The sequence below is a fragment of the Phyllostomus discolor genome, chromosome 1 (genome assembly GCF_004126475.2).
Source record: "Phyllostomus discolor isolate MPI-MPIP mPhyDis1 chromosome 1, mPhyDis1.pri.v3, whole genome shotgun sequence".
Taxonomy (NCBI): domain Eukaryota; kingdom Metazoa; phylum Chordata; class Mammalia; order Chiroptera; family Phyllostomidae; genus Phyllostomus; species Phyllostomus discolor.
Window position 1 is genome coordinate 7914272 of NC_040903.2, and position 13725 is coordinate 7927996.

The 13725-nt window shown below is 45.1% G+C and overlaps 1 protein-coding gene across 1 annotated transcript in view; it reads right to left on the reverse strand.

Moving 5' to 3' along the window:
* The window catches only part of TAPT1 (transmembrane anterior posterior transformation 1), a 55498-nt gene that overhangs the window by 4560 nt on the left and 37213 nt on the right, over positions 1–13725 (reverse strand). The window contains exons 6-13 of the mRNA XM_036018966.1: positions 12741–12838; positions 12497–12566; positions 10707–10787; positions 8923–9032; positions 7420–7479; positions 6950–7018; positions 3518–3594; positions 20–180 (exon numbers count right to left, since the gene is read on the reverse strand). Coding sequence (XP_035874859.1) covers positions 20–180; positions 3518–3594; positions 6950–7018; positions 7420–7479; positions 8923–9032; positions 10707–10787; positions 12497–12566; positions 12741–12838 — 726 coding nt within the window. The remainder of the gene's footprint in view (positions 1–19; positions 181–3517; positions 3595–6949; positions 7019–7419; positions 7480–8922; positions 9033–10706; positions 10788–12496; positions 12567–12740; positions 12839–13725) is intronic.

Genomic DNA, 13725 nt, shown 5'->3' on the forward strand with positions numbered 1-13725 from the left:
TGGCGAGGAGCGCACCTACCTGGAGAGGGTTTACACTTGCTCTGCGGTTTCCCAGGCGGTTTGCTGGGAGTGCCGGTGGGGGGAGGGTTGAACAGCTTCTCTTCCATTTTGGCCCCCTTCACATATTGGCAGGACTTCCCCAATAGCACAATGCTATTCAGCACTTTCAGGGATATCAACCTGAAACCAGAAAGAGACACATGACCACTCTTGGAACTCACCTCGGTCACCGTGGGTGCCCCCTGCCACCAGGGTGAGAGGAGGACCCCGGAGGCGGAGGGCCCGAGCCCGAGACACCCCCCTACACACCCAGCTCCTGAGGCTTCCTCTGGGGGAAATTATGACCAGTTCCTTACTTTTCATTGTAAGAAGAAATCACACCCTTTAAAAGTTACAGCTTCTAATCACTGGACATTTCTTTCTTTCTCACATCATTTAGCAGTCTCATCCAAACTGTTCAACACTTCCCTCGCATTAGAAAAGCAATGCTTCGGGTGAAGCCAGGTGAACAAGAAGCCCGTGGGACATAACTCAGGGAGCCACACGCCAGTGCCAGCCGGTGCAGAGCCCGCAGCGTCACCTGCGGCCGCTCCGCTGTGCTTCCCTGCGGTCCCGTGCGGCCCGCTCCGAGGTAGGAGGGCCGGGGGCTGAGTCTGCGCTCCCACGCTAAGGCCACCGCGGAGACGCGTGTGGACCAGGCACTTGACCAGCCAACCCATAAAGGGACGGTCCCGGTCAGGTGCTCAGAGCAGTGCCGGCCACACGGAAAGGCCGACCGATCTCGTTACTTTACTATCGTCATTCCTGGTCTGCATCAACAGTGTATGACGAATCCTGTTTCCTATCACTTAATGTTCCTCAGTGACACTATTCTAATGGACTGATAATGCTGCACTGTAAGGGCTGTCATATAACGAAGCCCCTCAAAGCCCTTGCTTTCTGGATATTTAGGTAATTTTTGCATATTTTTCTTCCATTAAGAAGTCTCTAATTATAAAAACTTATGTTAAAGCTGTATTTCCTTAAAATAGATCCCTAGACAGATATAATTATAGAAGTAGATTTCTACACCAAAGGTACATAAAATTTGCAGGTATTGATACAAATCTGGCAAAACTTCTGGGGAAAAAACAAACCCTCCCTATTGGGACCTCCTCACACATGGGGCCCTTAGCAACACGGAGGGCCTCACACAGCTAGCTGCCTGGCCACAGGCCCCGGGGGCCCACACTTCCCCACCTACCCCCCACCCCAGCCCCAGCTTTGCTTGGTGACCCTTACACCACGCCTCCCACGGCTTCCTCGGCACTGCCTGGGGGATTTCAGACTTACTAGAGCCAGCCCTGGCCCCCCAAAACACAAAACAAGCCCCGAGTGTGTATGTCACAGGCTCCCCCACCACAGTTCATGGCAATTCCACGGCCCCAGTGGCTTGGGCTCCAAACTCTGGAATCGCACTCGACCCTTCTCTTTCCCTCCCGCTGCACATCCAATCGATTCATCTGCAAGTCCCGCCCAGCTCCACTTGCACAGTCTACCGCTGGCTGACGAGTTCTCTCCACTCCAGCTCCAGCTGCGGTGGCCTGCCCTGCAACGGCAGTGCCGGCCTCCGGACCTGGCCTCCGCTCCCCCTCTCGCCTCGCTCCAGTCCAGTCTCTGCGCAGCAGCCCCCGTGGCCCTGGCAAGAAGCTGAGGGGATCTCGCTTTCCTCTGCTCAGAACCTTCCAGGGGCTGTCCCTCCCACAGCTGCTGGGTGTCACTCACCCCCTCTGCCCCCACCCCCACTGCTCGTCTGCATGCCTGCATCTGCGTCTGCAAGGAAGGGCAGCTCACAGCGGCCTCCCCGGCTGCTCTCTGCGGGGCAGCCGCCCTTGTCATGTTTTTGTTCCCGATGCTTGCTACCAACTGCCCCTTTACAGTGATTTCTCCTTCTGGTCGTTGCCTGTTCCTCCACTGGAACTTCAGGGACACGAAGGCAGGTACTCGTGTCCTTTTTGGTTGGTCCCCAGACCGGTGCTGGGAGCAGTCCTCGGCAGTGCGCGCGGCTCTCTGAGGACGCTGAGCAGATACCTAGGGACGGCCGAGATCCTTCCCCCCATGGCTCAGCGAGAACGGCCTGAAAGAGGCTGGGTGTGCAGGGCCCGGAAAGCGCAGCATTTGTGTCGGGAGGCCCGGCTGAGTTCTGACTTGTTTCTCCTGAAGGGAGACCCCTGGGCCTGCTGGGGTTCAGGAGTAGAGAGGCCTTCACAGGCAGGTGGCTTTGAGCAAGTCTTTGAAGGAGGGAAGGGTACTTCTGTTATTACCCTGTTACGGGGTAGTCAGAGTAAGTCAACATGGGGCAGGGGTGGCAGGGAAGGTTGTGAATTTTCAGTAATTCCGATTCAAGCACACCCACTGATGAATTATGCACAGGCAACCTTGGCTAAACAGAGGTTTTCCGACACAGCAGAGGCACACGTCCCATCCTGATGTTTATGTCAAAAGGAAAACACTGGACTAAAAGCCTATCAGACAAAGATGGGGGCAGATACAGCAACACTGCTTGATGACCAAGGCACAGTGCCCATATTTCGAAGGGCAGTGTGAGGATTTGTGCCCGAAAGGGAGAATCTCATGCTCTTTAATCAAAAAAGGATGCCTTAATATGGTAATAGCATTTATGTGTTCATTTGGCTGGAAAGGCTGGAAAACAGTCCATGGTCACACACGTGATCAAAATTAAACCTGCTTTGCTGCCACTGAAATTACCCCTGTGGCCGAGTGCCCGGGGGGGAGGGGGGGCTGGGAAGCACATTCTTGACTCACGATGCTCCTGAGACGCTGACAAGTGACTGTTCCTGGCTCCTGTAACACCTGCCACGCGCCAGGTGTGGGGCAGAGAGCAATGCAGGAAGCACACGCAGTGGGAAATGGGAAGAGCTCAGGTGTCTCTGGAGAGCAGACCCCTGCCCAGGGAGGACCCTGAGGGACTCCACAGCTGCAGGCGTTCACGCCGTTCCCTCCCCACTCTTCTCCCGAGACGCAGGTCTGGCCGCTCGCAGATGACGCCTGGGGCACAGTTCCCGGTGCCCTGCTGCTGCCAGCGCAGACCCAGGCGCGGGCGGAGAAACGACACCTCTGCATCTCTGGTTTCTGAGACGCAGACCTTGTGCATGCTGAATCTCTAACGTGGCAAACACGGTAGAAACTCAGAGGCTTTTGAGCACAGGGAAATGTCTGAATGCAATGGCAGACTTTATTTTACTAAATGAAATGGGAAAACTCAACTCCTAAGCAAAAAGAGCGTTGAGTAAATAATTTCACTAAAATAAAATCTAAAGTGCTATTAACACTACTAGCCAATAGCAGCACATGGAGTTCAAGCAGGGCTCAGCGGCGTCGCCAACGCAGCTGGACTGGAGGTGCAGGCTGTCTGGGGGCCCCGGGCCGAGAGCGTGGGTGCACTATGACTCGGCTGCCCCTTGCACGTATACTTTACTGTACGACCAAAAACATATTCAAGAACAGTTCATCTTACCCAAAATAGAAGAGTATGACACAGGCATAAGACAGGATTCCTTGCACTTTAATTGAGCTTGTTACAACTCTGATGAGCTAGCCAGAAACAAACCAAAACAACAAAAACACACAAACAAAACACAACCACAGAGTTATTAGTTAATATTGAAACAGTCATTATGCTGATTTTAACACTTTAGGCACACACCCGTGGCCTCTGTCTGAATCCCAGGAGGCAGGCAGTTCTAGACCTGCCGATTACACCGGACGGTGGCAGCTTGTGAAAGCTTCTGCGGAGGGTGTGGGCTGTTCAGGCAGATCTGGGTGCTTGTGGCTCACGCTGCGCTCAACTACTGACTCCGAAGTCAGGCATTACTCCTAGTTCAGAAATGACACGTTTGCTTGCCCCCAGTAGAGAAGCAACTCAGGTGATTTTTAAAATAAAAAATTATTTTGGGAAACAAAATGGATTCATCGTGCTACCTGTGTCCCTGCTGCAGCTAGAACCATTTAGTGGGCATCTCCACCATTCTTGCTTTTTGGGTCCTTTGTTTTCTGATTCTATTTAAGACACCCCCCACCCCTCAAACATGACTTGCAGAGATCAGAAAGAAAAGGGAAACTTAAGATGCTTTTACTCCTTAAAACACCAAAATACTATTACAATATCAATTACATAAAGATAAAAAATTTCTGCCTCCTTGGGTTAGTTGAGGTTAAACACCTATTTTCTTTTTTATCTCGTAGAAATACAGCAATAAAATCATTACCCTGGGAAGCCTAATGAATAAATCTGGTGGGATTTGCCACCGGAAAATATATATGTACACATTATAGCTTTGGCTTCATAACGTGCCCATATACAGGTATTCCTCACTTTCCAAAAGGTCACTTTACACCACTTTGCTTTTATAAAAGACCTCCATTGGTACCTGTTTTTGCTAACTGAAAAAATCCAAAGTTTGCTTCTACTATAAAAAGCAAAAATAACATGCAAGGTTTTATCTGCTGGACACCTTGAGTGGCTGCGCTGCTCCCTCCCAGGGAACCACGCTCAGCCCCTGCGCCTCAGGCCACCGCAGCTGCCACGGACGGGCACCTGGGCTTCACCTCAAGTTTACTCTGCGCATCTGTTAGCGAGGGGCGTCCTCGGGTGCCAGGGAAGCCCAAGGCAGCTGGGAAGGCTGTTTACATTAAGTGTATAACTGGACGTAATTAAGCACTTTGATCCTGGCGAACAACAGAGACGTACAAATTCACGTCAACTGCTTCTTCGATTTGTGCCATTTTGGCTTCTGCGAGGTTTCCCAGGAGCACTCTGCATTCAGACAGCAGGGCCTGTGCCAGGGCCCAGGGAACCGCCACATGGAAATGGGAAATCGGGGAAAATAAGTGACCCTGTCTAGTGACGTCGTTTTCATCAAATAAAAGGATTGACTTTTATGTCTTAAACAAACATCATAAGATACATTTTAAACAATACTTTTAAAGTGCTGGCAATACAAGAGCAACTGGGGGAAACAGAGGGGTGGGCTGTCGTGTGTTTGGTGAAGTCTCACTTTGAGAAAACTGGCACAGAAGGCCGCGTCACTACTGGGGCGACGGCCTGCTGCACGAACACCCGTGATGCAAGTTAACGAGGCTCCAGGACTTCATTTGCTCGTATGAAAGGTTTGCCAGTGATCGCATCCAGGGGGGCTCAAATGACTTCATTTTTATCTAGCGTATTTTAGGTAACTTTAAGACACATACATGCAAAGCCTCACTCCCATGAGAACTTAATACATGATTTCTTTTACTTTTGGGGGCATGAACTCATTGTAGGACCCAGGGTAACATTTAGAAGTAAGCTTTGCCTCCCTTGGGCCTTAATTTAAAAACTGATTCCTGAGGCCTCGGTATATTCTTCAAAGCTCCTAAACATCTGCCAAAGCTGCAGAGTCACTTTGGAGGTCTGAGAGTAAAGGACTGAAAAAACCCCTAAAAAACAAAAAACACCCACCAGATCACTATGAAAATACTGGTTTTCCAGAAGTTTTTTGTCAATTATTAAGTAAGCCTAAATCTTGGTCTAACAACATAAAAACATTTAAAGACAAAAAAAATATTTAAATACTTAAATAAAAATCCATACTAATCATGAATAGAGTTTTCTGACAAATATGTCCCTAGATAGTTATTATTTAACAAACCAGAACTTCGTTCAAACACAATTATCTAACCAATCCTTTTAAACAGAAATTGGCCAGGCTATCTTGGTTACCCTCACACTATATGTATCATGATTCTGGTTATAGAAAACATAAAGTTAATATTCTACCTAATCAATCTTTTAAATGCTTAAGTAATTATTTTACTCTTTAAAATCCTCCCTCTTACCAAAATTTTAGGAGTTCCTATTCCTAAGAAAAAGAAAGCTGTATCATTCTGTCGTAACTACTGAAGTAACTGAACACACTTAGGGTGTGGTTATCTGGACAGCTGCATTGAAATTTAAGTGACATTAAAGCTATTAGTCACTGGCCCTCTGCAGCAGCCAGGCAAGCTGGTCTAAAACACAGTTGTTGGGACCTGCAGTTCCTCCAGCCATCTCTTGGGTGACTCCTTGAGACTGTACATTAAGTGAGAGCTCCAGATGACCTCTGCAGAGAAGATGGTTGCACCTGTTCTGATGTGAGAACAGGCAGCAAACCAGGGATATAATCAAACACAAGTGTAGCCAGCCAACCCTCTTAGTGAAAATTATTAGAGCCCGAGGTGGCCAGTAACCATTTACAAGGCTATTGTGAGCAATTAATTAAGATATAAACTTGATGACTTTTTCAAGTTGATTTAGTAAATTTCAGTGCTATTATTTAGAAGCATATATAATCCAGAATATAAGAGTAGAAACTTTCACTGTAAAAACTTTGGAAAATGAACACAGAATATTTCTTTACTTGAGAATACCATAATGTAACCTACTTCACTCGTTTCCAAATTTTCACTATAAAAGCCACGGTAAGGTATAACTCTGCCTATAAATCATCATGTGCCTTTTATAACCGTTTCCTTAGAACGAGTTCCCAGAGCTGGAGTCACTCCGTAAACCTGTCAAACTGCCCCTTCGAAATGCCAGATCGACTTACACTCCGACCAGCAAGTGCTACAGTGGCCAGGCCCACGCCTGTCACCAGGTATTTCCATTAAAAAAAAAAAAAAAAAAACCTTTGGCAAATGAATAGGCAAAAAAAGTTTTCTCACTGCTAGAAAAGCCTTTACACAAAAACAGTTCCTTAATATCACTTATTTATTGGATGGCTCAAATGCCAAAGGATAACAAAACTCCCAAGTCTTACCTTTCATTTTTATATCAAGTCCTTTTGAAACCAACTTACTTATACTCTATTCATTAATGTTCCATAATGGTGGGCACTGCATCATTTAAAAAAAGAAGAGCACACGGACTCACCAAGACAGCCAGTGGAAGAGGGATGAAGCCCATCCTCCGCGCCACGGAGTCGCTGTAGTCAGTGTACGCCTGGACAGAGAGGGGACAGGGCTCGTGGGGCTCGGGCCGCACGCGGGAGGTGCCACCCGCTCCTCACCGGCATGTTCTCTAAACAGGTGAGGTTACGAGGAAGGGCACCTGGCATCTATTATATAATTTAGCAAAATGATTTGGAAATCTAAGCGTTCATAAGAAGTTAGTTTTTTAAAGAAGTTTTAAATACAAAGTTGCATCACATTTACAATGCTGTAAAAATCATGTCCTGTTTATATTAAGTATTAGTATTATTTTTATTAATTTGTGAAAACTAGTGTCAAGAACAGGAATAAGTAATAAGTTTAAGCTGACATAGCTTTCCCTTAACCAGTATTTCCTGCTAAATGAAACCACCATCAGTTAATGTCAGATTATGTCTTTGATACAATGCTCACGTTTTTCTGTCGACTGCTAACAAGGTCAAAAGCAAGGCTGGCTCTATATTCACTGTAGACCTAAAAACAAATAAGAATGCAACATTAAGTAATATAGTGCAAATATACATAGTGGGAAGATTTAAACTTTGTAGATAGATGAATTTGTTCAATAGTTAACCAGAAAAAAGGTTCTAATAGCCACACAGACATCTGGGTAGCGATTCTCTATTTGTTTTCCCACTAAGAAGAATAAAACAGCCTCGATTCCCCCAACTGTTATGTTCATGAGCCTTTTAAAGGTTTCTTTTCACAGAGAGATAAATACTCAATGATTATAATCCCAAGAATTTACAATTTTGGGAATAGTAGCTATTTTAAATAGTCTAATATATGAGGTCTGTCCAAAAAGTATCCTCTACTTAATACGAAAAATAAAGACATTTATTGAAGAAGATACAAAAAACACTGTACATAGGACAATGACACCCCAGTCCCCTTCAAAGTAGGCACCTTGGGTGCTCACACAGTTCTCCCAATCGCCATCGGCTGCCCCATTGTATTTTCCTGAATCTCATCAATGGTCTGAAATCTTTTCCCTTTCAAAGGTGATTTTAGTTTTGGGAAAAGCCAGAAGTCACAGCGCACCAAATCTGGGCTGTAGGGCAGGTGAATCACCCAGGTGATTTGATGTTTCACCAAAAACTCTGTATGAGATGTGATGCATGAGTGGGTGTGTTGTTGTGATGAAGTTGCCAGTCACCAGCTGCCCATTGCTGCGGCCTTCTGAACCATCTGAATAGTTTCCATGGAGGAATGTTCAAGCTTAATGCAAAATTTGATGCAGATTCATTGCTCTGCTCACTCAGTCATTCTGAATGTGATGGCCACACAGTACACGTGCTCACTCAACAGCATCTACTGCCCCCACTGACTAGTACAGTGAAGTCATCATTGTTCTAGTCCACTCTCCTTGGCTACCAAGTCACACAAACTGTTCTCATTATATTAACAATGGTTTGTACTTTTTCTGGACAGACCTTGTATATAATAATTTGGAAATTTTAAATTAAACAAACAGTTTAAAAATTATTATTCCATATACAATAATAACAATGCCTTCTTAGAAAAATAGATGCTGAGCAAGACAAAACTGAATTTTGATAGCCCAATGTTTTAAATATGAACAATGTGATTTTTCAAAGTTTAAGTCAACAGATGATGGCAGTATTAACAGTTTATAATGATTCTGAGTTAGTGACGCTCTGACCGCAACCACCAGTCAGGCTGCACGTGCACCCAGAGGTGTGGAACCAGAACTGTTTAATGCTGAACTATTATACTTTCAGTACGGTAATGCTTTTTAGAAATTTAAAATTATAATTCTTAAAGTAGTAGTACTCTTCTATTATCTTCAATATAATGCAATAATAAATGCAGTAAACCTAAACTTGTTATTCTACAACTCTATAATATTAAGTAGAAGTCAACATCAAATGCTAAACTGGTTATGAAGATACATACATCTGCAGTAATGTCATTGAACTTGGTGATGAAAGCGTGCTTTACAATATCCACAGCAATTTCTGATGCAATCACCATACAGACATCTGGAAATAACACCCAGAGATGATCTATAAAGTACAGGGAAAAACAGTTAAATTGCTTAATATAAATCGAATCCACATCACAGGCTAACGCTGAAATCTGAAGTTCACAGGTCAAAACTGCAATGTTTTCAACAAACAATAGTAATAGAGATAGAACTCGCATTCAATAAATTATCAGAGGAACTGTATTTAATCAAGCTGAGGAAAAATTCCTTCGACACGTTTATTCTGTACTTTCTCTGTGCCACGCGCTACTGGAGGGGAAGTGGTGTGAGCAGGCCCTCTGCCTCCCCTCCTGGAGCCACCCCGGGGCCACTGGTGGGTGACTAATGAAACACGCAGGCTCCCTACAAGCTCCTCTAACCCCACGGCGGCTTCAGTGGGAAGGGACGTGTGCTGGAGTCAGCTGAGCAGCTTCCCCTCTCTGATCACTGCGACTCCAAGACAGAGATCAACCATTCACTTCACCGTCATACTGATGTAACTCATCAAGTTTGCTCGCCTTCCAGTTCACTAAAGGGCCAGTTCGGTACCAACTGCCTGACAAGAACCGCAACAGATAAACTCCTGAACCCTGAAGAAGGACACAGGAGTGGGACAGCATGAAGCAAGTGAGAAATGCCAACACAGACCTGTGAAGACTTAGGACCTGGCGGCTGGGGGCCCGGTGGAGATACAGGGCAGGGCTCCCCACCCTGACTGGAGGGTGTGACCATGTCAGGAGTCTGACATCATGCTCAGGGTTGGGGAATCAGGTGACCTGACTTTATGGTTTCTACAAGAAAATAATTCTGGACACATATTTCCAAGGTCACAGATCTCATTTTGTATGTTTCTGATTTTTCACAGGTACTTGGAAACTAGCACTGAACCAAAATAAATTACAAGAAGTTATTAAATGCCTACACCATGCGTGGTGTGCAGGTAATATATAAAATGCAAAACAGGATCTCACTTCTTAGGCACAAGGTTTACGAAACCCTCAGACACTGGAAAACTCTCCGTTACTTGCGAGAGCCGAGCACTCGGATCGTTTGCCACCAAGTGCACCGCAGCATCACTGGGTCCGCCTGTCTGCTTCCTCAGCGAGCCTGCGAGTGCTAACACTGGCCACCACCTTCTACGTGGGCCCCGCAGCGCACAGCCAGTGAACTTCGGCCAAACGGACAGAGGGTGAAAACTCATGGGATCCTGGCAACTCACCAACCTCGTTCAGGAATGTATATGAGTAACGATTTACTGCTTTACATTATGTTTCTTTAATTTGTCATTATTCAAAATGCTTATTAATGTTAGGAAAGACAGAAGTTGTTCTGGTGAACACCTTCCTACAATGCAAAAAATCTGACTGCACTGAGATAACCACAGTGTGGCTGCAGTGAGTGAGCAAAAATAAGGAGGCCGGCAGCTGTGGTGCTCAGCAAGGCCCACTGGCCTGGTGAGGACACAGCTGCAGCCACGGTGTGCGGGGACGGGCCAGTGTGTGGGGACGGGGCAGGATGGGCCAAAGACTGGCGGGCATGCTCTGGCTTCCCACCACACCAAGCCACTCTACTGAGGCAGGTGCTGCTGATACCTGGAGAGGGGCAGCTGAAACGCTTTAAGTTTTCTGCAATGCTCATTCCATTCCATGTAAAAGAATGATTTTTAATTCAAGAGTAAAATTAGAAGTCACTGTACTTGTAAAAAATTACTTACCTGGATTCCAAGAAAACTGTTCCATGTTTCTTAGACAGACTATTAGCAAAAGCACATAATTTGTAAATCGCTCTTTAATATCTGAAAAAAATTCAACAAATGAATACATAGTGCATATAAATAATAGTACAATATATAAAATAATTTTAGTCAGAGAATGTAATTATTACATTATGTGTTAAGTATCTCGTCCTGGCTGGCGGAGCTCAGTGGATTGAGTGTGGGCTGCGAACCAAAGTGTCGCAGGTTTGATTCCCAGTCAGGGCACATGCCTGGGTTGCAGGCCACAGCCCCCAGCAACTGCACATTGACGTTTCTCTCTCTCTTTCTCCCTCCCTTCCCTCTCTAAAAATAAATAAATACAAATCTAAAAAATATATTTTAAAAACCCCACATCAACTTAACAAAAAAAAATCTGTAAAATAAATGTACTATCTCATACACAGAATGGTGCTACACTGATAAGCCATTTACTTCTCTCACCAACACAATTCCAGTATGAAAATTCTACTTTTCTACACAATTTCAAAAATATTGAAACCATCAGTCTGCTCATACTGAGTCAGACTCCTCCGATGGTGTTTGGGGACATATGACAACTATTTTCATCTAAAAAAGAAAAAAATCGAAGCAGAAGGAAAATACAGGACTGGGCAATGTAATGCCCCTGCAAAGCAGGACACTGCATGTGCAATTTGGTAAAGGGCAAGTGTACAGGCGCTGACCTGACAAACCCTTCTGCTGAAAGAGTAGTGTTACAAGAGCGTTTCTTAAGACACATGTAGAACTTGGGAGGGGGGCAGGGTAAAACCTACCAAATCAGGGTAGGTTTCATAACATTTATATAATTTACTAAATACTCTCATCTTTGCCCAAATGAATTTAATAAAAGCAAACACCTAAAGTCTTGCTAGAAGCTAGTTTGCACACTTCCCTTTACAAGCTATTTTCTTACTGCAGCCTAAGATACTATGGAACCGAGAGGTGAAATTAAGTGCAACAACGTCTGCAGTGAGCCTGGCACCCCGCGCCTATGCAGCAGTGGGGCTGTGGCCAGCACAGTCCCTCACAGAGCAACCTGCCTCGCAGCCTGCACACACCCAACTGTCGCTTCCCTAATGTTCCAGTATCTCACAGTTCTGCACCCCACCTTGCCGTTCAGCGGTGGGACCCCCTGCAGCCCTCTGCATTTCAAGTGCACCCCGAAGTCCTTCCTCAAAATGTCTTGGCTTCTCTTTTCTTATGTCCTCCTTTCCCTGTTGCTCTGCAGCAAATGAAATGGCTTTCATTCTGCTGCCAAACTTTGGTCTCTATAAATGGGCCGGCATTTTCTGTGTGTGTGTTCCCTAAATTCCCAAACTCTTTCCAGTTAGGAGTAGCACCTTCGTTTCCAGGGTAGCTGGGCTCTGAGCTCGTTTTTGGGAAGGGTCTGAGCTGCCACAGTTCTGCTCTCAGGAGCTCAGTGACCCTGGCAAAGTCACACTGCTTTCCCTGTTTTAGTTTGCACATCTATAAAATGGAGTGATATCATCTCCCACAAAGAAATTTCTGGATTCATGAGAAGTTTCTGAAAGTACAGTAGGGAGCTATATAAATATTTGTAAGCCTTTGTTATCTTTAACATCCTGAGATTGCAATAACCAAAATTGTAAGCAAACTTAGTGGAGATGTTGAGAGAGTACGAGGAAGCCCAGCTTAAGTCAAAGAACAGGAAGAGTGACATCCGAGTTTGAGAACGAACTGCAAAGGAATGCTGCAGAAGGCTGCAAGCAGGATCTCATGGTACATACCGCTATTTGACATCTGAAAAAGATTGTTCTTTTCAAACTTCTTGAAAACACTTCCTTTAATTTCAACAAACTGAAATAGTAAGAAAGAGAAGTTACCCTTATCATTGTAACAGTTTTAAAAATGGACACAATACACATACAACTTCCTGAATAACTAACATGCAGAAAAAACATTTACCCCACCCAGAACACTGCTGCTGAAGTGCCCGAGTGACGGCCCACATGCGAAAACTCTCCTACTCACATTATTCGACATCATGATGGTGAGCAGCGACTTGTTGTGCGAGTTGAACGCCACATTGAGAGTCGTCGCTTGCACCATTATAAGAATTGCATGCAGAACTGGCAGTGGGTGGGGTCAAGGAAAAAACCCGCCTGTGTCATGTTAGATTAATAGACAATACTACACAATTTTCAAAGTGAATACTGAGGGGCAAGATGACTCTGTGTAAGTACTTTATTTGCTGTAATTTTTCTACTAGTTGGCCCCAATCTGCCCGGATGGGGAAGCATGCCACCCACGTGAGATGCACCAGCGCAGAAACAGACCCGCGACCCATTCATGTGCCCGGCAAGCCCTGGCCCGCGGCTGTCTGGCTCTTCCCAGTTCTCTGGCATTTGCTGCAATGCTTGGGAGACAGGCCCTTTAAAAAGTTTGTTAACGGAATGGAATAAATTATGGTGAATGCTGAAAGAAGACACTTAGCAATATACATTCTGAATTAAGATGATTTGCACTCCAAAATAGAAAAAAACACAAAGTAAAAGTCTGGATGTGATTTTCCCTTCTGGTCCTTCAGGGGAATGGGGAGTCTAAGATGGAAAGAATTGCCTGATACTTAAGATTCTTCTTCATATGTCATTTTTTGAAGAAGTCACAAGTTGCAGAATTATATTCATATTACACATGGAACAGTTTACTTAAATTAAAACAGTGACTTTTTGCCATTATACTTGAAACAAGCTTTTACTCTGTAGAAATCTTCCCACTTAGCCCCTTAACTTTCCAAGTATTAATCCAATTCCTTCAAGTATCACTGTTTCCAAGACAGTACAAATCACAGGATACATCCCTGTGAATGGGTTCTGACCCACACGGAACTCCAGTATAGGCATGGGTGTGTGTAAATGAACATAAATGGGCACACATATGGCCCACATGGGACACTCCAGTGTAGGCATGGGTGTGTATAAATGCACATGAATGGGCACACATACGGCCCACATGG